At 40.3% G+C, this 26,872-nt stretch overlaps 1 protein-coding gene across 3 annotated transcripts in view; it reads right to left on the bottom strand.

Annotated features, from left to right (window-relative positions):
* The window catches only part of SDCBP (syndecan binding protein), a 32,150-nt gene extending 8,425 nt beyond the window's left edge, over window positions 1-23,725 (bottom strand). For 2 of the 3 annotated variants that reach the window (XM_024742551.1, XM_024742552.1), the window contains exons 1-4: window positions 23,585-23,725; window positions 7,197-7,262; window positions 2,700-2,778; window positions 1,474-1,583 (exon numbers count right to left, since the gene is read on the bottom strand). In XM_024742551.1, the coding sequence (XP_024598319.1) occupies window positions 1,474-1,583; window positions 2,700-2,778; window positions 7,197-7,247 (240 nt within the window). In that variant the 5' untranslated portion in view covers window positions 7,248-7,262; window positions 23,585-23,725. Of the gene's footprint in view, window positions 1-1,473; window positions 1,584-2,699; window positions 2,779-7,196; window positions 7,263-8,229; window positions 8,302-23,584 lie in introns of those variants that run through there. The other variant, XM_024742550.1, reaches the window with a different exon arrangement.
* Window positions 23,726-26,872: the final 3,147 nt, after the last annotated feature.

Here is a 26,872-nt window from a genome sequence, read left to right as displayed (position 1 = left end):
CTGCCTTGTCTGCCCATCACCTAGGCCTTGTCTCTCAGGTCTGCCAAGTTCACTTCTGCCTGAAGGCCTTCGAGTTCTCTGTCTGTACTGACATATGTGGCTAGCAAAGCCTAAAATACTTACCATGGTTCCCTTAATAGAAAATATTTGCTGAACCTCAATCTTAGGAAGAACTGCATCTTTTAAGGGGAAACTATAAGGAAGCATGTGGATATACTGAATGGTCAGAGGAGCAGGCAGCACCAGGTATAAGCTACTGTCAGCTCCGAACCCACCCTAGCTGGTGCGGCTGGGGCCTGACCATGCAGATGACGCAGTCCTCTGCCGGGGGTTCTGGTTAGCGCCCAGCACACGCGGAAGAGGGCAAGTGTCTCGTTCCTCCTGCCTGCCCCCTGCTGCTAGCAGCACTGCCTGAGTCTATCCCTTAACGCTGCTGACAGCAGCTGATTCCATTCTCCAGATTTTACCGACCCTCCCAGGACCAGCCTCCCTGGTACAACCCCTCAGAGGCACCAGTACCCACAGCCAGCGTCCCCGCCTCTGAGGCCCAGGTCATGGGGCTCTTCCACCATGCCTGTCAGCTCTGATAATTCCAACCTCCACCCTGTGTAGCGCCCCAGTCCTAGGAGAAGCAGCTACCTTCTGCAATTACATCTGTGTTCCACTTTTGTTTTAAATTCTTCAACCTGTCTGTGTGATTTCTTAAGTTATCTCTGTTGAAAACTCTAGTGTGGTTTCTATCGTCCCAACTGTCCTGACTCATGTAAGTTTTTAATAAATATTTGGTGAATAAATAAAAGCCAGGTACTGTGTTAAGCACTGGGGTCATGGCAACAACACAGACATGGACGCCATCTTCATGAAGTTAAGCATTTACCTATAATTACGACAAGTGCTATAAAGTACTATGGTCTTATCGCAATAATCTTAACAAAAGACTGAGATACACTATATTTAAGCCGAGAATTTGGTGTCTAATTTCAAGGAACTTTAGACTTAATGTTAGAAGATTATGAGCAAAAAGAAGGTATGACAGACCTATATTTCAGAATGATGAGTCTAGCAGCAGCCTAGTACTGTCTGATATGAGAAGTTACTAGAGGAAACGTCAGAGACTACTATAATAATCTAGGTTACAAGTACAGAAACCCTGAATAGGGTCATACCAGGACTGGAATGGATTACATGAATAGAAGAAACACAGTAGAAACAGAATCACTAGGTCTTTGACTGAATGCAGAAGATGGAGAATGGACCAGTCAGAGGCATCTGAATCTCTAACTCCTAATAAATTAGAAAAGCGGCCACAGCACGTAAGTAGACTACATAAAAAGCGATATCTAGAAGGCAATCTAAAATCCCTGGGAAGAGGTCAATGCTCAAGTTATACGTTTGTGTTAGCCACAGAGACGAGTTAGCTTATATCTACGTGTAAAGTATGATTTCATATATTCAAAATCACACTATACATACCCCCTGACTTGGTGCTCCAGGGACCACGGCCATATTTGCACGTATTTCTTCTTCATTTAAACTCAGGCCCATGTACTGAGAGAGCTCCGGATACAGTTTAGGGTAGAGATCTAATATAAACGAATAAATGAATAAAGAAAAAACATTGGTAGAATACTCAAAAACTGTTGTTATTATGGACTTTTACTTGTGTTAAAAAATTACATTTAACTTATAAAATCTAAGATGGATTTAAATTAGCAATTCGGAAAATCCCACTCTCTCTGTAATGACAAGTAGAAATGGAAAACACAGAAAAAGTTAAAGATGAAAGTAAAATAAGACATTTGAACTGAAACCTCAGATTTCACAATACTCAAGAGTAGAAAGAATTTTTCCAGATTACCTTGCCTTGCCTTTTTCTTAAACCTATTTGATTAGGAATTTTGTAAACATACCACTGATTCTCCACTTAAGAACAACGGACCAAAATGTACACTGTCCAGCCAGCTACTTTTTAAATTCATTCAGTAAACACAGCTATGAAATGATTCTTCTGAACTACCAAAAAACAAACTGAAAGCTTGTAAATTTATTTAGTGTCGTATCATTTTAGGAATGTTAAAAGCACATACCAATGAAATCTTGGAAACAGTACATTTAAATATTGACAGTATGTAACCGAGTAGCAAAGTCAGGTACTATTTCCAAAAGCTCTTTTTGACATGCTTTGTGACTTAAAATGAATTTTCTAAAAGGAACAATGTTCTAAGATGACAGGCCATAAAAACCCATTTAACACTCCTTTTGTATCTTAAGTCATGTTATTTAAGGGTTCTGTCCTGAATCCCTATGAACTTAGAAGGAGAAGGGACCAGGAAGAAGGATATGAAACCCGGGGAGAGATTCCAGGATTTGGGAAGTTCCCTCAGAAGGAAGCGGCTGGAAATTTCAACTCTACCGACCCCCGAGCCCTGCAAAGAGAGGACAGTTCAGCCGGCGAGTTCCATTTAACTTAATTTTCATTAAGTCATAAAACACACCTTCATATTCACAGTTCACTTTCTTGATTAAAGGGTCATTTTTTGAAATGAACATTTTTTTTCTTCTTACTATTAGAGCTTTAACCACCATTTCATGCTGTATATGTTAAAAAAAAAAAAAAAATCTTGGATTCCCTATTTCAGCAAAAGAAGGCTTAACAAGTATCTCTGTTCAAGGAGAATGAACCCAAAGTATAAACCTACTTCCATCTTGAGAGATGGGAGCAGAAGCTTCAGATAGAATCGCTGGATTGGCAGGGTTTGCAGAAAAGGCAGTTTGAGCCTGAAAAAGAAAAGAAGAAACTTCTAACACCAATGCTATACAGATAAACTTGTTATATAATTTGTAAGTTAAATCCAGTAGTTCCAAAAAGAAACTAAAACACTTTAGTTTTATTCAAGAAATTTTAATTCCAAACACTTTCAGCAATATATTTTTCAAAGAAAATCCACAAATCAAAAATGTATTTCATGTTATAAATATTTAACACTATCGCATAACACGACTTAGCACCATTCTAAACATAATCAACGTTTCAGTGCTACTGCAAATTAATATTTTCAAAATGCATTATAAAATGAAGGTTACACACACTACGTTTTCGTTATTCTTTTGCTAATTAGTCTAAGTATCTTATTTACATGTGAAAAAAGCTTAACCGTATTTATATAAAACGTCATATATCAGAAAAACACCTGAAAATTTAAATATTTATTAAGTTACTTATATTTATTTCGCCATTTTAGCATATCCCACTGAAATAATTTTATCTACATTTTAGCAAGTATGAGAAGGGGTTATGTTATACTAAATACATAAATAATACAAAGTATGCAAAACACATACCGTATCACTGACATAAAAATGACGGTAAAGTAATGTAACTTATAACTGTCAAGCTTGCAGAAACTTTAAAATCAGTACAACTCATGCGCAAGCATGCCAGGAACTCCTCCCAGGGCTGCCTTTGCAGCCTGTGTCGTTTTAAGTATTCCACTGAAGGAACTCCTTTTTCCTTTACAGATACATCTGACTTTCTAAAATAGACACATGTCACTGGTTGGCAGGAAGTTGTAAGACCCATCTCTAATATCATTTTTTACTTAGTCAGAAATATGTCGATTAGGTAATGAAGTTTATACCTACATATCAACCTAGCACTGAAATTAATGCTAAGAGTAGTCCCAAAAATGCTTAGAGAGATGGAAGCTTAATTAAATAAGGAAAGTCTACAAAACCACTGAAGGTACCTCACTCTCTGGATTGTAAATGTTCTGATATGCTTGTTATTGAGTCATTCTTTAATATTTACTGTTTCATAATCTGTCACAATCTAAACTGAAATAAAATGCAGCATGAAAATCTTTATAATTTTAAACATATCCACAGACTCAAAGTATGCTGAGTTATGAAAATCCTTTCACCAGCTATCAGCTAAAAGGAGCTAGTAGCCAGTGGACTGCTTCTTGGCTAATCTCTAAGGAAAAAAATACCGTTCGGCACTAAAAAGAAATGAGCTTGCCATGAAAAGACATGGAGGAATCTTCAATGCACATCACTAAGCAAAAGACACCAATCAGAAAAGGCTCCAACTACAGGACATTCTGGAAAAGGAGGGCGGAATGGACAGCACAGAGGACAGTGAGGGCAGTGAAAATATTCTACACGACACTACAACAGTGGCCATATGTCACCACACATCCGTCCAAACCAAGAGCGGACAACCTCAAGAATGGACGTCAAGTGTAACTCTGGACTTGGGGTGGCAGTACTGTGTCAGGGCAGGTTAATCAACGGTAACAAATACACCGTGCTGGGGAGGATGCTGGCAGGGGGAAGGCGGGCACTGTATGCACTGTGCAGGTGGAGTCGGGGGGAGGTGCCTGGGAGGGGGTCACTGGCATGGAAACTACCTTCCATTTAATTTTGCTGTGGACCTAAAAACTGCTCTGAAAAAACAGAATTTACTAATTTTAAAAAGTTGATCCTTTTTTACACTGATCTATTATTTTCTGTTCTTTCATTCACTGCTATTGTTCTCATCCAAGGAATACTGAAGAATATATATAAAAAGCTCTCTGCAAAGTTATGTATTTACTTACTATATATTCTGTAGTAAAAACAAAAGGAAGATGGTACAATAAGGGCTTAAGGACTGTAAGCCATTAAATGTAGCACAGCATTTCACACATACTTCGAAATCTCAAACTATTTTTTTAAAAAAGGGTGGGAGGGGGATGGTGTCTGGAGGCAGGGAGTGTCCCAAGGAGCGCACAGTTATGCCAGAGTGTGTTGTTTCTGCCATTACAGAAAGCATGTGGAGACACCACGCTCATGGAGCCACCAGTGTCAATCTCTGCTCACTGTGACAGGAAACTGACGAAATCACGGTTTCTTACCAGCTTATTTTGCACAGGTGTGGCAACCACAGGTTCCTTTCAAAGACTCACAGGGGACAGGGAGGTTCAGGGACTGCATGATACTGAAAGCCACAAGCCTAACGTTGATTGTAAGACAGTTTACAGAATGCTGCGATTTAGTTTTGCCGTGGTATAAAAGGCCAGGAGAGAAGAAAATGAACACCACCTTTACAGAGGCATCTCAAAAACAAAAGCCCAAGTATCACCTACCATAGAAAATGAAGAAAAAAAAATAAAACCAGCCCCAGACTGCGGTGGCTGGGTTAGGAATCTTTTAAAATCCAGTGAGAATTTAAGAACCATCTGTCCCCCTCCTTACTTGCTGTTACATCTCCAGGCAGCCAGCTTTCTGCTCAGGACATAAGAAGTCTTCTAATGGAAATACCCATATAATTTGCCTCTCCTTCAAGAGGTCAGCCTGACGTAGACTATAGCCCTCTTTATCTTCCAATCCAACATTTGCCAGTATCAACTGTTTCCTTCTCTTTCCGCTGCTCTCAAAATAAAAAACCTCTGCTCAATGTCTACTATGGTTAATTTAAAGTTCAATTCCATCAAAACTTAAAAAAAAAAGCACGAAAAGGAAATTAGTCATTTTCTCAGACCCATCTGCAAATCCTATCACTTAGTGCTCTGATATCACATTAATGGCTTAACTGTTATTCTTGAAGGGTAAATATTTCAAATAAAAGCTTTTTAAAAAGAAAGTGCCTGTTCAGATGAACTTTGTGGAAATAAAAACCATGAGAAAAACAATGACAAAATACCAAAGAAAAAAAGATTTCAGATGACCGAACAGTCCACTTAAAACGGTCCGGCACCAAAGCCTTTGCAGCTGAATGGATGTCAGAGATTTTACAAACCACCCATCAACATCCATAGGGGCGCCATGATGGAAACAAGTGGTCACGATCTCCCCCCGCCCCATTTTTATCCCATCACTGCTACACGGCTAACAATTTCAGCTACACGTTTGTTACTATTTTTGCTGGGTTTTTTTTTTCACCCTAAAAGGGCCAACATTTTGCCTAAAAAACACTTGTATTCTTCTCACAAGTTTCTAATAAACGTTTTTATGTTCGTTAAATAATTGTTAAGAAGTAAATCTCATTTAGAGTAAACTGAGGTCAAGACCTCAAGTAAAATGATCTTTAGGGGAAGAAACTTTGAAGTACCAAAACAACTCAAAATGAAAGAATTTCATCACATTTATCATATCAAAAAGATTTTAGCAATAAAGAAGTATAACAGGGCGCTCAATCTGTCTTGTCAAATTAGAAGAACAAATGACAGCTGAAAAAATTCTGACTTTGAGAGAACAAGTTGAAAGCAAACTGGAAACACGATGGGTTCATTAAATACAATTATCTCTAGTTAAAAAGAAAAATAAAAATTTACAGAACTGCAAGAATTGATCCCAAACGCAAACTTTCTTCTTAAGCAGAAGCATCTATCTTCAAAACTAATACTTACATAAAGGAATACAAAAATTTCTGACTTAATGAAATTAGAAAAACTGTACTAACACAGCCACTTACAGCAGGAACAAGTAAACTGTCTGCTGCTTACATTTAAAAAGAAACAAATCACTACACTTTCATTGTGCATTTACACTACTACTCTTCCTAAAGCAGTATGTACCTCCCTATTTCTATGATTTTTAACTTCAGAGAAGACACTTATGTTAAAGACTTGTCATACCTGAAAACCCAAAAGAACAACGTACGAATTTTAAACAAGACAATGAACGTCTAAGAAGTTGGAGTATATTTTACCAACTTAAAAATGTATTTAATTTAGGGCTTCCCTGGTGGCACAGTGGTTGAGAGTCCACCTGCCGATGCAGGGGACACGGGTTCGTGCCCCGGAGCGGCTGGGCCCGTGAGCCATGGCCGCTGGGCCTGTGCGTCCGGAGCCTGTGCTCCGCAACGGGAGAGGCCGCAACTGTGAGAGGCCCACGTACCGCAACAACAACAACAACAAAATGTATTTCATTTAAACCTTAGTTATAAAACCAAGCTATCTTTGAAGAGTACAGTCCCGTTTCAAAGAAATAATAACGTGTACCCATTAATCCACAGTGAAATGAAGAAGAATCTCTAGCTTTTCTAACTTTTTAGTTAGAAAAACTTTAGAAAAAATTGCAAAGTTTATAAAGTGTAAAAACGGACAAATACATCTACTATTTAAGTTTCTTGCTTCACTTCACCTATAACCAGAACGTATGGCAGAGTACATGGAAAAAAAAAAAAGTACTTAAATTAAAGGACTTACACATACCTGAATCACCTTGTCTACCTTCAGGTCTTCAAGAGATGGGTACAGAGACATTTTTGCAGGATTTTCCTGAAGAAAAAATAAAAAATTTCTATGATTCAGATTTTATTGAAATTTCAACAGTACATGCAGCCAGCAACATACACATAAACGTGTATAAATGTTTAACACAAGAGACATTTAATTTGCAAAACACATGGGAAAATATGAGCGTGCAGCTATACTAAAAACTGCTGGCTGACGAACGGTTGCCAAACTACCTCTTCCTCCCTTCTGTGATCAAACTACATCCATTACAGATCTTAAATTTCCCTTAGTAAAAAGCCCCTTGATTTCTGAAGTTTATAAAGTCAAAATGGGGCTTCCCTGGTGGCGCAGTGGTTGAAAGTCCGCCTGCCGATGCAGGGGACACGGGTTCGTGCCCCAGTCCAGGAAGAATCCACATGCCGCGGAGCGGCTGGTCCTGTGAGCCTGCGTGTCCGGAGCCTGTGCTCCGCAACGGGAGAGGCCACAACAGTGAGAGGCCTGCGTACCACCCGCCCCCAAAAAAAGAAAATCAAAGAGAACGATTATGTGACTCATCTAGCTTACACAAGGGCTTGGCAACTGAGCCAGTATTATTACATCCTTCTAAGAAAAATCTACAACAGCTCATACGTGTTACCTATGTATAAAACCTCTATTATTAGGAAAATATATATACACATATTACATAAATGTGTATATGTAAAAAAAACAATACACACCAACTGTTAACAAGAGTTCTATCTTTAAGAGAAATGAAATGAAATAGATGGTAAGGGACTGAGGAATAAGAGGGACATTTTTATATTTTAAACATTCCTATATTGTTCAACGATTTTTAGTGACCATGAATTGCTTTTTGTAGTAATTTAAAACACAATTCTCTAAAAGAATTACAGGGATATACACTCCAAAATTTTGTTTAGCTGTTTTGAGATGAACACTTCCTTTAAACCCAACAAAACAGAATATATTCTAAATTGGTACAGGGTTTGACATATCAATTTATTACCTCCCAATCAAAATCCACCCATAATCTGCTGCTCTGTGGAAATGGAGATGGGCCCTCTAATTATCTGCTCTTCCACCAGGTGGCAAGATGCTGATCTCTGTCAGCAGAGGAAGCTGGAGCACACTGCAGGAGAAAGGGTTTTTTCTTTTCTAAGTTCCAGTGTACGGCTCCAGCCAGGCGCCACCTTCGAGCAGCCTAAGCACCCAGCTCCCGCAGTGCACAGCAGCCAACCGTCCCCAGTACTCTGTCGAGCAAGTTCCCAGCAATGGGGTCACCAGCAAGGCATCCCTCACGAGTAGCTTTCCCTAGCATCCCCTTCCTGTGGCTTGCGGCGAGTTCCAAGGTGCAGCACCCCAAAGGGAGACTTATCCAGAAGTTTGGTATCTCAGCAACTTCACCGTCCACTGAGCGACGGCTGCACTCTCTCCAACAAAGCCTGGATCCCGATACGGGGAGAGGACAGCTCATCCTGGGGCACTCTATCTCAGCCCTGGGGGGAGCAGACACTTAAAAAACGTGCTCTTCCTGTATCCTTTAAAGTTCTCTTTACTTCGGACGGGCCAAGCCCTGTGTCTTCAATCATGGTATCGTTAAAATTCTGTACACTAAACTGTCACTGCTCAAATTACTATATGGCTTGTGTCTCCTAGCTGGGTACTAAAGGACAGGCTTTTTCATTGATACACTCCACATACCACAGAATTCACTCTTGTAAAGTATACAATTCGACAGTTTTTAGTACATTCTGAGTTGTGCAACCGTCCCTATCACCTAATATTATAACATTTCCATCACCCCAGAAAGAAACCCCATGCCCACCCATTCTCCCGTCCCTCCAGCTCCCAGCAAGTATGAATCTACTTTCTGCCTCTCGATTTGCCTGTTCTGGACATTTAACTTGGAATCACAGGACATGTGGCCTTTTGTGTCTAGTCTCTTTCACTTAGTATAATGCTCCCGAAGTCCATTCGTGCTGTAGCAGGTACCAGTACTTCACTCCTTTTTAATGGCTGAACAATATTCCATTGTATGGATACGACACTTCTGGGTGGCAGTCGATGACATTTTGGGTGGCTTTGCACTTTCTGACTTCTGAGCGATGCTGCTAATGAGCATTTACGTCCAAACTTGTGTGTAAACACGTAACGCTCACCTGTCTTGGTATACAGCTAAGAGTAAAACTGCCAGGTTACATGGGCATCCTCTTTAACTTTTCGAGGAACTGAACTGGTTTCTGAAGTGACTGCACCACTTTACATTCCCACCGGCGCATGAGAGGGTTCCAGTTTCTATCTTGGCCAGTGCGGTTGTCCCTCGGCATCTGCGGGGCACTGGTTCTAAGAGCTCCGCTGCCCACGCCCGCACACATAAAGCCTGTGAAGGCTCAAGGCCCTTACATAAGACGGCACAGTACACACCCGCTATCGTCTGCTTTATTACAGCAACCCTACTGCACGTGAAGCAGCGTTTCATCGTAGTTTTGATCTGAATTTCCCTAATGACTAATAACGTTGAGCATCTTTCATGTGCCTAGTAGCTATTTTATATCTTCTTTGGAGAAATGTCTATTTAAATCCTCTGCCCATGTTATTTCTTTTTCTTGCCTAATTGCCCTGGGGTGGAACCTCCAGTAAAATGCTGAATAGCAGTAGCCTGATACAGTGTTGAAGAGGAAAACGGGGCCTAGGTTTGTGGATAAAATGCAAATTCTTGAGAAAGCACAATCAAACACGGCTTAACTCTATTAATCCGGGGAAACAAAATGAAGTACCCTTTTGTGTCTCAAAAGATCACTTCCCTAGAAGCTTTCTCCTTAAACCCATTTTATTTAAACTTTCAACCATTTTATCGACATCATAAACACAATCATTTTAAATTCACTGTAACTAATGTTGACCAGTAATCCAGGTGCTATTTCCATTTTTGGTTCTGCCACTGGTCACCTACAAGATCCCATTTTTCCTCATGAAAAATGAAATGGATGAGTGGCTCATTTCAAAACTCACTAAGTAGTTTTCTCAATTTTTATCCCCACAGAAGCTTTTCTTCAAACTAATATTAACTGAAGTTGTCTCAACAACTCTGAGGTCACTCATACCCACACTCAGGCCAAGAAATGGGCTTCCCAGAATTTTTTTAAAAATAACAAATATCACCCCAACTTATACTTTTTAAAAAATTTAGTTTGTTCATTTTAAGTATGTTGCCCTTAATTAAATCTCACCATTCTTCTAAAATACAAAGGATTCCTCAATGTTTTTACTTCAAACTATTTCTTGGTCTCATTTCATCCAGTTTCTTTCCAAACATTACAACGTTCCAGCCACAAATGACTTGCCATTTCCTACCCAGGTCAAGTGTTTCTGTGTCTCCACATCTTTATAAAAGCTTTGTCTTCTTCCTGGAATATTCTCCCAGGACTTTTCTATCAAAATCTTAGTCAAGGTGACTTCTGTGAGGTCACCTTTGATGACTTCAGTCTGACATTATTTGTGTCTCTCAGTTTACAGTTTCACTCTGCCTTTCATTACAGCTAGTTTATGTTTAACTCTGCTACTTGAGATCAAGGCCCACATTTAATTTTTTATTTATCTAACACAATACCTTATCCTGACAGGAGACAAATGTTTATCAAATATTTTAGCCAATAGTATCAAAATTACAGTAAAGAAGATATGGTTAAAACTTTTACTGCAAAGTTCTAATCGTCTCACCTTGCAAGTCTACTACTTTGTTGGGTTTGGTTTTTTTTGTTTTTTTTTGCTTTGTTTTGTTTTTGCCACACCGAGCAGCTTATGGGATCTCTGTTCCCAAAACAGGGATTAAATCCAGGCCAGGGCCATGAAAGCCTGGGATCCTAACCACTAAGCCACCAGGGAACTCCCAACAAACCTACTACTTCGAACAACACTGTTAAAAGCGTTCCAGGAGAATAATAAATGTTTGTATTATTTTTCTTGAAGGACTCCATTAACTCACTTGTATGGTATACTTAAACCTTTGACCTAAAGCTAAGTGTCAAAAATACTTAGCCCTGGGGACTTCCCTGGTGGCGCAGTGGATAAGACTCCACGCTCCCTATGCAGGAGGCCCGGGTTCAATCCCTGGTCGGGGAACTAGATCCCACATGCATGCCACAACTAAGAGTTCACATGCCACAACTGGGAAGACCGTGTGCCACAGCTAAGGAGCCCATGAGCCGCAACTGGGGAGCCTGCCTGCCACAACTAAGACCCAGTGCAACCAAATAAATAAATAAATATTTAAAAAAATACTTAGCCCTTTTTGAAGAACCACAAGGCTACTCTTGAAATCCTTTCAATTATGTTTGGAATTTCAGAATGATCAATAATGAGATTTGAGAGAACTCTGAAAATAATTCCATTACATCAGTGTGAGAATTCCCATTTTACTCTCACTTAAAACTCTATCAAACACTATGACTCTACCAACTGAAGACAAAATCTCTTTGCAGGCCTTCCCTTCAGCCGACGGAGCAATCAGTGAGAAGGGAGAGCTTACAGCTCTCGCTGCTCCCGAGATCAGCAGGCACCACACCTTTGCCATCTACTCTAATGGTCTGCTCACAACATTCCTGACAAAGTAACAACTTTGTTTCATTGGTCTAATTCCTGAAAAGAACTGGTGCTCTTCATTGACCCCTAAACCCAGGCTTGGCCCACTCTATGCTTCCGGCAACCTCCTTGCATCTCACACCTCACTGAACGCCTCTGCACGCCGTGGTGCAGGCCTTTAGAAGATAACCCCCCAAATCAATTACTACTAAGAGATTTCTCAGTGCTTCGAACAGTTTCAGGGTTCTTCCAGAGCAACTGAAGACAAAAAGAATTTGACTAATTCTGCCTCAGTATCAAGTTTTCCATCTGACCCTCTACCTCCTCAGGGCAATGTCAGGGTAACTTCCTTGGTCCTTAAATATGTGCACAGACCAAAGAACTCTGAAATTCAGACACTGTATATGATATTTTGGAACAACTAGTTAACTTGCTTTCTAGCAGCAATGCTCTGATCAACAAAGTAGGAAACATGCTAGTGAAGATGTCCCGTTAATGTCACCTAAATGGCACCACTCATCATTTTCTGAGCGACTGACTCATTCCTTCTCTCAAACCACCCACTACAACTGGCCTCCCCTTTTAAAAATGGTGTGATCGTTCAAGGTAAAACAATGTTTGTCAGCTTGTTTAGTCTGAGTTATTTTTAAAAAACCTTGGGATGATGAAAATTCAGGACTGCAGAACCACTGATCTTAAAAAAAAAAAAAAAAAAAAAATACGGTGCAACACATCTGGTGCTCCGGTTTTTGTAGCTGCCGCCCAGGGGACAACCCCTGATCACCTGGCTCTGGCTGCCAGCAGGGTGTACATTCACACGTCCCCCAGGACGACGGCACTCCTACTGACAGCTGCATGGAAGGGGCTGGACCTGTATGATATGCTCACCCCGAAGGCAGCTTCAGGTGTGAGGAAGACCCTACCTGAGTCCCCTCCACCACCACCAAGCCAACAGTACGCTGCATCTGTGGAGAGGACAACGGCGCCATCATCTGGCTCTGTCGGCCCAAAAGTGCGGCCCAGTGATGGTCTAACTGGGGAACCCATACAAGTTGGTGCCCCACCAGCTGGCCTACCGAGAAAACAGTTCTTAACAGGTTCTCCTCCAGGGCACAGTGTAAAGACAGCAGACTGAACTGCACCCCAGACTCCCTGTAAAAGAGGTCGATTACCTTATCTTCAAAGCTGGGGCCTGTAGAGCAAGCAGGCTTGTAATTAAACACACACCCAGGGGCTATAATTCTCTCCAGAAACTGGGAGGGCCAGCAGGTACCATCTGTGCACTCTCCCTCTCTCTGTCCCACCCGAGGCAGCCAGCGTCTCTGAGCAAGGACCTAGTGCCAGTGTACATGTCTGCCGCCCACAGGGGACATCCCTGGCTAGCCTGGCCCTGGTGGCCAGCGGGGCTTGTATTCACCAGTTCAACAGGACTGTAGCAAACAAGCCACAGTCAACTGGCAGTCTTACCAGGGCTCAGTGCAGAGGGAGCAGACAGAAATGCCTATTTCCCAATCTTCCCCTGAAACAGGTAAGTTCACATACTTTTAAAACTGCTGCCTGAGAGCGTGGCTTCCCAACGGCCCGAATCTAGGTGCTGACCACAATCCTCCCCGTTGGGCCAGTGACAGACCTGACACACCCTCAACTACTGGGAGCCAAAAGCAATTAAAGCAGGCTGCTGGGAAAGCTGCAAGGTTACGAAATACAACCAAGAGCTAGTGCAGGGTCGAACGAGAAGGCTCATCTGTGAGGCCAGTCGTTTAAGACTAGGAGAGGTGGCTGTTTTATCTGAACAAAGAGAATCAAGGGAAACGAAGAAACAAGAATATGACCCAAACGAAAGCACAAAATAAAAGCTCTGTAAAAAAGACCTTAATGAAAGTGATTCACCTGATAAACAGTTTTAAATTACAGTCATAAAGATGCTCACCAAGCTCAGAAGAACGATGGATGAACAAAGTAAGAATTTCAGAAGATACTGAAAATATAAGGCGCCAAGTAGAAATCATAAGGCTAAAAACTACAATAACTAAAAAACACAACAGAGGAGTTCAACAGCAGACTAGACAAAGCAGAAAAAAGGAAGAAATGAATCTGAAGAAAGGAAGAAACAAAGCAGAAGACAGGGCAGTGTAACTCATCTGATCAGAGCAGCAAAAAGAAAAAAGAATGAAGATAGCTTAAGAGAGGTATGAGACAACATGCTAACCAACATTTGCATCGTAAGGTTCTCTGAAGGAAAGGAGAGAAAGAGGCAGAAAACTTACGTGAAGAAAGTTTCCTTCACATAAGAAAGAAGAAACAATGGCTGAAGATTTCCCTAATTTTGGGAAGGAAACAGACATCTAGATCCAGGAAGTTCAGGGAGTTCCAAAAAAGAGATGAAGATACCCACACCAATACATATTATAATTAAAATATCAAAATGAGGAGAGAATCTTAAAAAGCGACAGGAGAAAAACAACTTGTTATGTACAAGAGAACTCCCAAGAGACTCTGAGCAGACAGGCCAGAAGGAAGTGGCAGGATATAACTCAAAGCGCTGAAAGAAAAAACTGCTGCCAAGAACACTCCACTCAGGGGACTTCCCTGGTGGCGCAGTGGTTAAGAATCCACCTGCCAATGCAGGGAACATGGGTTTGAGCCCCGGTCCGGCAAGGTCCCACATCCCACGGAGGAACTAAGCCCGCGCACCACAACTAGCGAGCCTGCGCTCTAGAGCTCGCGAGCCACAACCACTGAGCCCACGTGCCACAACTACTGAAGCCCACGCACCTAGAGCCCGTGCTCCACAACAAGAGAAGCCACCGCAAGGAGAAGCCTGTGTACCGCAACAAAGACCCAACACAGCCAAACATAAATTAAATCTTTAAAAAAAAATACTCCACTCAGAAAAGTTGTCCTTCAGATTTGAAGGCAAGGTAAAGAGTTTCTCAGACAAGCAAAAGCTAACAGAGTTCATCACCGCTAGACCAGCCTTATAAGAAATTTTATAGGGATTTAAGTTGAAACAAAAAGGTGCTAATTAGTAACAGGAAAACATAAAGTATCAATCCCACTGGTAAAAGAAAATATATAAAAAAACTCAGAGTAACCTAAAGCTGTAAACATGGTGGATTAATCACAAAGCTGGAATAAAGGTTAAAAGACAAAACAAAACACAACCAGCTACAACCATTTGTTAAGGGAAACACAGATAAACGGATGTAAACTGTGACATCAAAAGTATAAACGGGGGTGGGGGATGTAAAAATGTAGTCACAAGGATGCCCACCCTTGCCACTTTTATTCAACATACTCTTGGAAGTCCCAGCCAGAGCAACTAGGCAAGAAAAAGAAATAAAAGGTACCCAAGTTGGAAAGGAATAAGTAAAACTGTCAGTATTTGCAGGTGAAATGTTACTAATACGTAGAAAAGCTGAAAGAATCACCAAAAAACTGTTAGAACTAATAAATTCAGTAAAGTTGGAAGATACAAAACCAATATACAAAAATCTGTTGCCTTTCTATACACTAGCAATTAACTACCAGAAACAGAAATTAAGAAAACAATCCCATTTACAACTGCATCAGAGAAATAAATTTAAATAAGGAGGTGAAAGACCTGTACACTGAAACTACAGCACACTGATGAAAGAAATGAAAGACAACACAAATGGAAAGATATTCCGTGCTCCTGGGCTGGAGGAATTAATATTGTTAAAATGTCCATACTATCCAAAGTAATCTAAAGATTTAATGCAATCTCTGTCAAAGTTCCAATAGCATTTTTAAAAGAAAGAAAATAAACGACCCTAAAATTTGTATGCAATCATAGAAAACCCCAATAGTCAAAGCAAACTTGAGGGAAAAAACAAAGCTAGAAGCATCACACTTTCACTTCGAACTATATTACAGAGCTATAGTAACTGAAACACTATGATACTGCATAAAAACACACACATAGACCAACAGAAGAGAATAAAGAGCCCCAAAACAAACCCACGCATGTATGGTCAATTAATTTGTGAGAAAGGTGTCAAAAATATACAATGGGAAAAGTACATTCTCTTCAGTAAATGGGAAAACTGGACAACCACATGGAAAAGAATGAAATCTGAGCCCTATCTTACACCATACACAAATATCAACTCAAAATGTGTTAAAACTTGAACATAAGACCTGAAACCATAAAATTTCTAGAAGGAATCATTGGCAATGAGCCACTTGACATTAGTCTTGGTGATGACTATTTTGATTTAACACCAAAAGCAAAGGCAACAGAAGAAAAATAAACAAGTGGTACATCAAACTAAAAAGGTTCTGTACAGCAAAGGAAACAATAAATTGAAAAGGCAACCTACCAAATGGTAGAAAATATTTGCAAATCACGCATCTGATAAGGATTAACAGCCAAGCTAAAAAAGGAACTCATATAACTCCACAACGAAAAAAATAAAATAAAAAACACAATTAAAAAAAGGGCAGAGGATCCGAACAGACATTTTCCCGAAGAAGACATACAGATGGTCAACAGATACATGCAATGGTGTTCAACATCATCACGGAAATGCAAATCAAAACCACAGTGAGATTATCACCTCACAGCACAGGAAACAATTGAAATGCTCTATCAGAGAAGTAATCTAAAGTACTTCCATATGGTAGTAAAGTAAAAACCTTCTTAAGGTCCTAAAACATGGCGTCTTCAAGTCCATAAGGATAACCTGGAAATCTTGTTAATAACAGATTCTTGAGTCCTGGCCCCAGAAACTAAAAGAGTAGAGTCCAGAAATCTGCCCTTTAACCCTTTGTATACCATCAGTGTCCAATGGACACAATTTTAAATTCTGAGTTTCTTTTTTCAGAATTTCTATTTCACGACTTTTATTCTTTCTTAAGACAAAAGAAAGGGAGGGAGGGATGAACTGGGAAAAAAAATCTTTAGAGTAAAATCACCCTACCTTACAAATATCACAAGGGTTCAACTGGACTCCTTCATAAATCTAAGATGCGTTACGGAATCTTAGTGAACTTATTTTTCCCATATCTTGAAACAGTTTTGCTAATGTATCTACGAATTACTTAATCATTATTCATCCGTTATTCCCAAGTATGCTAAAGAAAAAACTAAAATGACAATAGGAAAAGTAGAATCATTCTTATTCATTCTAGGAATACATTATGTCATCCTTCAGTATGTGTTGCCCAAAGTACTGCATCCTCTTCCAAAAATGTATGAAGTCTGGAGACACCATCTTTGTAGCCTTTCTTCTAAACTGTATTCTTTGAACACAGTAGAAAATGTGGGATTTTTCATTTTTCACCCATGATGGCACAGAGAATAAACTGGAGGAAGACATTAGACAAATCAGAAATGAATACAAAGAAACAGCTGTACTCTAGACTTTTATGATAATGAGGGAATTGATCAAAAGCAAACCTCAGACTATGAGTTTTCAGATGAAGATATCCTAATTGAAATTCCTCAAACTTAAAAATCAATGAGTAAACAATATGCCTATACTTAATTTAAAAAATACAATTTTTCAGTTAGTCATTCTGAAGAAAGCACTTTATCATGCAATATTTTGAAACAAGTCCCTAGATCCTGTTTAAAAGGATATTTACCATCTTCTTTCCTCTTTTATATCTATACAGCAAAACTTACTGGATTTGGTTTCTAAGTAGCCAAATGAAGGCAGGTAGTTAAACAAAGGTGACCAGATGAAAATAGCAATGTAGAGAAATTTTTAAAAATCTGTTGCACTGACTACTCTAATTGGTATTTATAAAAGTATAAATGAAAATTCTTTGCAAATGTAAGTCAGATGGTCATCCCTGCAAAATCACGAACCATGAAAGTTTGCAAAAATACTGCATTTTGACAACGCAAGTACAAAAATTACTGAACAGCAACGTTAGAACCTATTAGAGATGGATATGAAATCTAAAATCCAGTATTGTGTTTTGACAACCAAGTGCATGAAAAAAACCTAAAAGTAATGATAAGCTAAGATATATTAGAGATGTAACTGAAATCTGGAACAATATTTATAAAAAGGGTATCTCCCAACTGTATGGATGACAGTGGATGAGCAATTAGTTGCACTCAAAGATGTTGCCCGTTTCAGCTATCTATACCTTCAAAACCAGGAAAACTCAGAACAAAATTTTTGGTTTCTTATGTTCAAGTTGTTATTAAAATTCTGTTTCTAGTAAAACCGTGTTTCCTTGTGCCTTTATTTTCATTTCTGCAAGTTATTCATAAAATGACCTAAATTATAAAAAATATTCACTGGACCCAGATGATAAATAGTAATGATCATGTTTTCTAGTACACTGTGGATTCATAAGCATTCCAGACGATTCACATACGGTGTCACGCAACACACTGTGATAAAGTCCTAAACAGTCTTCATGGCAGTGTTTCTCAGACTTGGCTCACCATCAGATCAGAATTATCTGGGCACTAGTTAAAAATACTTTACCAAGCCGACACAGATTTCATGGAAGGACGTAGGAATTACTCTTTTAATAAATATCCCAGGAGACTATCATGATAAGCAATTGAGAAAGATGGTCATATGAAGTCTACTCGAAGTATAACTTCTTTTCACCCATAAGATTCCATTTCCCACCTATTGAACTGGCAAAAATCCAAAGCTGAACAACACTCTCTGATAATGAGGCTTTGAGAAACACTCATACATTACTGGTAAAAGTGTAAAGTAGTATAATTTCCACAAAGAGTGAGTTTGCAATATCTACTAAAATCGTACATGCAGATACCCTCCAACCCAGCAATACCACTTCAGGTTTTAGTCTATAAACGTACCTACATACAAAAAGCAACAAATGTAACATTTTATTCACTGAAGCACCAACTCTAACAGCAAAATTCTTTCAACAAAGGAGGAAGTACTAGATACACAAAATAGTAAACGAGGTTGAAAATATTATCACATTAACTGGAAAAAACAAAGCATTATTTAGTGCAGTATATAAAGTATGCTCAAATTTGCGTTAAATGGAATGGGGAACTTAAGGAACCAGAAAAAGAAACACAAACTAAACCCAAAGCTAGCAGAAGCAAGTAACAGATAAATAAAAAAGAGAAGAGAAAAAATAAAGAAAAATCAATGAAAACTAAATTTAGTTCTTTAAAAAAAGCAACGAAATCGACAAACCTTTAGCTAAATGGACTAGGAAAAACTCGACATGTTAAAATGAAAGTGGAAATACTAGCAGAGTTTCTACAGAAATAAAACATTAAGTCTCTCTACAAGAGAGCACTATAAACAACTGTACACTAAAAAAACTGGATAAACTAGATGAAATGCACACATTCCTAGAAACACAAAACCTATCAAGACTAAGAAATAGAAAATCTAAATAGACCCAAAACTAATAAAGAGACTGAATCAGTAATCAAAAATGTCTCAACAAGGAAAAGCCCTGAACCTGATAGCTTCATTGGTGAACTCTACTATACACTTAAAGAAGAATACCAATCTTTCTCAAAATTTTGCAAAAAAATTGAAAAGGGGACACTTTCATTCTATGAGGACAGCATTACCCTGATACCAAAGCCAGACAAAGACACAAGAAAGCAAACTATAGACCAACACCCCTTATGAACACTGATGCAATCCTCAACAAAATACTAGCAAACAGAATTCAACAGCATTTTAAAAGGGTTAGACACCTCTTAACAAATGGGATTTATTTCTGGAATACGAAGATGGCTCAACATATGAAAATTGTTCAAAGTAACACGTATCAACAAAATGAAGTGCAAAAAACACAAGATCTGAATTGATGTAGGAAAAGCATTTGACAAAATTCAACACCACTTTATGATAAAAACACACAACAGAATAGGAGAAGAAAACAACTTCCACATAATAGAAGCCATATATGCAAAACCCACAGCAAACATCACACTCAATGGTGAAAGACTGAATATTTTTCCACTAAGGTCAGGAACAAGGCAAGCATGCCCACTTTCAACACTACTCTTCAACACAGTACTGCAAGTTCTAGCCAGAGCAAGAAAAAGAAATAAAAGGCATCCAAACGGGAAAAGAAGTAAAATTATCTCTGTTTTCAGATATGACCTTATATGTTTAGGGTTTAAAAAACCTTAAAGACTCCACAAAAAAGCATTAAAACTAAAAAACAAATTCAGCAATGTAAAAGGATACAGTCAATGCACAAAAATCAGCTGCATTTTTATACGTAAATAGCAAGCAATCTGAAAAGGAAAACACAAAACCGAATCCATTTACAATAGCATCAAAAAGAATAAACTACTTAACGAATCTAATCAAGAAGGTAAAAAACTTGTACAATGAAAACCACAAAACACTGCTGAAAGAAATTGAAAACAATCTTAGAAACAAAACTGGAGAACTCACACTTCCTGATTTCAAAATTTACTATAAAGCTAGAGTATTCAAAATGGTAACTACTGAAGCCCGCACGCCTAGAGCCCATGCTCTGCAACGAGAAGCGACCGCACTGAGAAGCCTGCGCACCGCAACGAAGAGTAGCCTCGGCTCGCTGCAACTAGAGAAAGCCCACGTGCAGCAACAAAGACCCAACACAGCCAAAAATTTAAAAAAAATTTTTAAAAACCAATCAAAATGGTATAGTATTAGCATAAAGACAAACACAGACCCATGGAATAGAACAGACAGCCTAAAATAAACCCTCGTATACATGGTCAAATGATTTTTGACAAGGGTGCCAAGACCATTCAATGGAAAAGACAGTCTTTGCAACAAATGGTGCTGGGAAAATTGGATCTCCACATGCAAAAGAATGAAGGTGGACCCTTACCTAACACAATATATACAAAAGTTAACTCAAAATGGATCCAGGATCTAAAGGTAAGACCTAAAACAATAAAACTCTTAGAAGAAAACACAGGACAAAACATTCCTGACATTGGATTTGGCAATGGTTTCTTCGATATGACACCAAAGGCACACGTCACAAAAGAAAAAATACATATTGGACTTAATGAAAATTTTAAAAAATTTGTGCATCAAAGGACACTATCAAGAGCGTAAAAAGGCAACCCACTGAATGCGAGAAAATATTTGCAAATCATATCTGATAAGGGATTAATATCCAGAATATTTATAGAACTCCTAAAACAACAAAATCGGTAAAGAACATGAATAGACGTTTCTCCAAAAAATATAGAGCAACAGCCAAGAGGCACACGAAAGGATACTCAACATCACTAATCATTACGGAAATGCAAATCAAAACTATGAGATACCACCTCACAGCCAGAGTAACAACTATCAAAAAAATAAAACAAGTGTTGGCGAGGATGTGGAGAAATTAGAACCCTTATTCACTGTTGGCGGGAATGTAAAATGGTACAGGTGCTATAAAACACAGTATGGCAGTTCCCCCCATAATTAAAAATAGAACGCTGTATGATCCAGCAATTCCATTTCTGAGTATACACCCAAAAGAATCGAAATCTGGACCTGAAGAGGTATCTGTATACCTACATTCACAGCAGCATTACTCGCAACAGCTCAAACGTGGAAGCAACCCAAGCGTCTATCGACAGATGAATGGATAAACAAAATGTCAACACATATGTATGCGCGCGCACACACACACAACGGAACTTTATCCTACCTTAAAAATGGAAGGAAACTCTGCAATGTACTATTGATACAACATGGATGCACCTTGAGGACATCACGCGAAGCGAAATAAACCAAACACAAGCAAGACAAATACGTGATCCCACTTTACATGAAGTACTTGCAGTATCAAAATCATAAAGACACAAAGTACAGCGATGGTTGCCAGGGGCTGGGGGGAGGAGAGAATGGGGCGTTACTGTTTAATGCGCAGAGACTTCCAGTGTTAAGATGAAAAGACTCAAGGGGATGGAAGGTGGTGATAGCTGCACACCAATGTCAGTGTATTTAATACCTCTGAACTGTACACTTAACAATGGTTAAGATGGTAAAGTTTACGGGTACTTTACCACAATAAAAAAGAAAAACAACAGAAGGGGGGAAAATATATTTATAGGTTTGTACAGGTATAAAATATCCCTGGAACGATACCTAAAAAATGCCGAACAGTTGGCTCCTATAAGGAAGAGAATATGGTTGGCTAGAGAACCTTGAAGGAAGGAAATTTTACACTGTATACCCTTTTTTTGCTTAAATGTTGAGCCCTGTAACTGCTTACCTCCTCAAAAACTAAATGTGCAAAAAATCTTGGCAGCATTTGGAAAGAAATGAATAAATGTGAATATAACTATGACTAGATGTAACAGCTGTTTTTTTTTGGGGGGGGGAAATCTTTCTTTTTAGAAACTTATGGCATTTACTACCTAAAGAAGTACCTAAATCCGACAAAAAAAACAAGAAAGAAAAAATAGTTGAGTCATGCTCAATTAAAGGAACTGTTTACTGAATAGTACACTCAACCGCCAACTATTAGTAAATGCTTCCTCTTTTAGTCACGATTCTCATATCCTTTCTTATAATGCCCAAACGTAACTAAAAATTAATGGTGCCAAAATTAAATGTGAATTATAATAGAATGACTCTTTCCTGAACCTATTAAAAGACATTCCAACACCACTGTAAAGCAATTATACTCCAATAGAGATGTAAAAAAAAAAAAAAGACATTCCATATCCTTATTTTTATTCTGCAGCACAAACTATCTGATCTATAATATTTAAACACCGTTCAAAGAACAGAAGTTCGTAGAACGAAGTTGGTAACAGAGAAAATGAAAGAAAAAACAAACACATTTTTACCGTTTGCCCTCAACCTCAAAGAGAAAAACTTAAAAGAATGGACACATTTTATTTCACCATTTGTAATATACTGGCGATAAAGCTAACCAGGCTGCGGCTGGGTTCCCCTGTAACTTTCCTTCTTAATCAACTGTTTCTTCTTTGAAACAACTGGATGTCGTGAGATTCGTAAACCAAACGTACTTCCTAAGAGAGGTACATAATATTAAAAATAACCGTGAACAGCTGTGCAGATAATATACACAGGCCAGATAAACCTAGAAATCTCCCGTTAAAAATTAGCACCTTAGGAGACTCCCTGCTTAAATTAATCCATTTTGGTAAAAAGGGAAAACTTTATCCACATCTACATGCCTCCGCCTGCTCCGTATTACAAGCGAATCCTGAAACGAAAGCTGAGAATCGCGACCCTCGAGGGAGGATTCCTGCTGAGCGCACCCTGCTGGGGGCGTTTCTCCCTTTCCTCCAACTTCTCCAGAAGCCAGCGCCCCGCGAACACCTCTCCCCCTCCCCCTCCCGAAAGGCAAGGCTTCGCCCGCGCAACGAACACCTCCTTCCTCCATCCACGTCCCAACGTTTCGAAGCGGCCACCGAGGAAGGCGACGCAGCCCAGCCCGGGGACGCGACACCAGGACGGCCCGCAGCCGGCGACTCTCCCCTCACCGGCCCCGGATAGCTCACCCGACACGAACAAAAAGGGTCGAGGCGGACGGGGACTGGGGGCGGCGGGCGTCGCCCCCGGCCGGGCCCCAGGCTCGCCCTCCACCCCCGGACGGGACCCCGAAACCCACAGGGTCGTGGGCTCTCGAAGGGCACCGCTCGCGCAAACTTTCGCCCCGGGCCCGGCCGGGCGCCGGGAAGGGCGCGGAGCGGAGCCCACAGAGGGGAAGGCAGCGCGAGACGCCCTCCGCCCAGCTGCCCGGGGCCCCACGCCCGCGCCCGAGACGCCGTGTGAGAGTCCCCCGGTTCCCCGCCCAGGGCTGCTCACCGAGGCCGCAGAGACGCACACACTGCAGCCGCCGCCGGTCACTGGCTCAGACTTCCGAGACCCAGAGAGAGGAGGACGGTGCGCGCCCAAGGACCGCCCGCGCCGCGCGTCCCCGCCTTCCGCCCGCGCCTTCCCCCCACGCCTTCCGTCTCCGCGCTCGGTCAGGTGACCCGCTCCCCATGGTAACGGCGGGGGCGGGGCGAGGCGTGCGCCTGCTCTGCCGCTCCCGCCCACCTGCTCCGCTCTCCAGACAGTTCCCTGCCTAACGGCCGGGAGCCCCCAGCGCACTGCTGATCATCCGCCCTCACGGTCACTTAGTCCCCCATCACCTCCGACACATCGGGAGGCCCGAGAACCTACCGTTCGCCCATTTCCCAGCCAGCCCTAAAATTCCACCACACCCACGGGCTCCGCAACCCTTCTCGACTCCTGCCTTCTTTGCGTTACAACTTTTTTCTTTGGCATTTATTACTCTTTGTCCGTCTGAGCTGAAGTTTGCTGGTTGTTGAAGGTTAGGTGTGGTAGTGCACAAAAGTAATAGCTTTATCCTAATACAAAAACTGAAAAACTATTTCTTAAGGGCTACGTTCCAAGCACTGTCCGAAGAACTTGATGTATAGAGCAGTCTTATCTGGTCCTTACGTCAAAGACAGATACAACATCATCTTTAACATGCAAAGACACGGAGGCACAGTTTGCCTAAGTTTTCTGTACTTACCATGGAGTAACAGTACTTGACAAAATAGCAGTAACTTAGAAGCATTTTATTTCTAGCTAAATTATTTAGTGCAATAATTTAATCTATGGTAAAATAAAAACCTGAGCATAAAAGAGATGACAATAAGATGAAAACTTTGCCCTCAGAGTTTGTGGTCTGATAGACATTTTAAAATAATTGCAATGGGAAAAAAAATTGCAATGGGAAGGAACAAAACTGGTTTTGTTCACAGGTGACATGGTTATGTAGAAAGTCCCAAAGAATTGACCAAAAAAAAACCAACCCTAAAACTAATAAGCAGTTATAGCAAGGTTGCAGGATTCAAAGTTAACATATAAAAGCCAACCACTTTCCTATATAACAGCGATAAACAACTGGAATTCGAGATTAAGGACACAATATCACTGATATTAGCACAAAAACAGTGAAACAATACTTAGGTAAAACTCTAACAAAATATGTACAAAATTTATGAGAAAAACTATAAGATTCTGATGAAAGAAACCAAAGAAGATACAAATAAATGCAAAGACAGTCCACATTCATGAATAGGAAGACTTGTTATTGTCAAGATGTCAGTTTTTCCCAACCTGATTTGACACAATCTCAGTCAAAATCCCGGCAAGTTATATTTTGGATATGAACAAACTGATTAGAAAGTTTGTATGGAAAGACAAAAGTCCCAGAAGAGCCAACCCAAACTGGAAGAAGAAGAACAAAGTCACGGGCCTGTGTGTACCCAACGTCCAAACTTACTATAAGGCTGCAGTAGGGACTTCCCTGGTGGGGCAGTAGTTAAGAATCCACCTGCCAATGCAGGGGACACAGGTTCAAGCCCTGATCCAGGAAGATCCCACATGCCGCGGAGCAACTAAGCCCATGCGCCACAACTCCTGAGCCTGAGCTCTAGAGCCCGCGAGCCACAACTACTGAAGCCCGCGCGCCTACAGCCCGTGCTCCGCAGCAAGAGAAGCCACCGCAACGAAGAGTAGCCCTCGCTCACCACAACTAGAGAAAGCCCGCGCACAGTAACAAAGACCCAACAGCAGGGCTTCCCTGGTGGCGTAGTGGATGAGAATCTGCCTGCCAAAAAAAAAAAAGGCTGCAGTAATCAAGACTGTGGGGTATCAGCAATAGAAAAACCGATCAATGGAACAGAATACAGAGCCCAGAAACAGACTCTCACAAATACATTTAATGGATCTTTGACAGAGGAGCAAACGTATTCAATAGACAAAGGGTAATCTTTTCAACAAATGGTAGTGGGACAACGGGACCTCCTCATGCAAAAGAAAAAAAATTTTTTTAAAAGAATCTAGACACAGAACTTATCACCTTCACAAAAATTAACTTGAAATAGATCATAGGCCTAAATTTATAACTCAAAACAATAAAATTTCTGGAAGGTAGCACAGAAGGAAATCTAGGTGACCTCTGGTTTGATGATAACTTTTTAGATACAACATCAAAAGCACAATCCATGACAGAAAACATTGACAAGTTAGACTTCATTAAAATTTAAAAATTCTTCTTTATGTAAGACACTGTTTAGAGAACGAAAAGACAAGCCACAAACTGGGAGAAAATATTTGCAAAATACATATCTGCTCAAAGACTTGCAGCCGTGGAGGACATGAAGAAACCTTAAATGCATATTGTGTGTGAAAGAAACCAGTTGAAAAGGCTACCTCTTATATGATTCCAACCATTTGACGTTCTGGAAAAAGGCAAAATGATAGCAGCAGTAAAAAAAAAATCAGTGGTTGCCAGGGGTTTGGAAAATACTGGGAAGGATAAGGTAGGTGAAGCACAGGAGATTTTTTTTTTAGGATGGTGAAGCTATTCTGTATGATACTATAATGGTAGATACATGACATTACGGACAATACGTGGTATAATTATATATGTATATATATATTTAGTCTTTCAAAAACCCTTGGAGTTTCATGAGTGCCAGTGTGTCCTTGTTATGCTAAGGAGGTAGCTCATGGCTGAAATGTGGGTGGGGGAATAGGGGCCCTAGAAAGCTTCATGATGGAGGCTGGTCACCAGAAAGACCAAGCACAAGATTACAAGGTTGGTACTTTCAGGCTCACTCCCCAACCTTCAGGAAGGGGAGGGTGCTGAAGAGTGAGTTCCTCTATGGGCCAGTTAATTTACTGAATCACGCCTACGTCATGAAACCCCAAATAAAGAGTCTGAACACCAGTGCTCGATGGAGCTTCCTGATTATAGTGAACATATCAAGGTACCAGGAGAGTGACGCACCTCCAGCTCCGGAGACTGAGGCTTCTGCGCTTGGGACTCTTCCAGACCTTGCCCTGTGTATCTCTTCATCTGGCTATTTGTGTACTTTATAAAAAAAACCGTAATCCAAAGTCTAGTGCTTCCAGTGAGTCACTCTAAGCACCAAATGTGAAGGTGCATTGTGGGAATCACCGGATTTATAACCAAGTTGGACAGAAGTGCTGACATCGTGAGGATGCCATCTGTGGCTCCTGTGTGACATGGGTGCAGTCTTGTTAGAGACCTTGTCCTTAACCTGTAGGATCTGACACTATAACTCTGGG

This window comes from Neophocaena asiaeorientalis, unplaced genomic scaffold, assembly GCF_003031525.2.
Source record: "Neophocaena asiaeorientalis asiaeorientalis breed wild unplaced genomic scaffold, Neophocaena_asiaeorientalis_V1.1 scaffold226, whole genome shotgun sequence".
Classification (NCBI taxonomy): Eukaryota; Metazoa; Chordata; class Mammalia; order Artiodactyla; family Phocoenidae; genus Neophocaena; species Neophocaena asiaeorientalis.
This window is presented reverse-complemented; position numbering and strand designations above follow the sequence as displayed.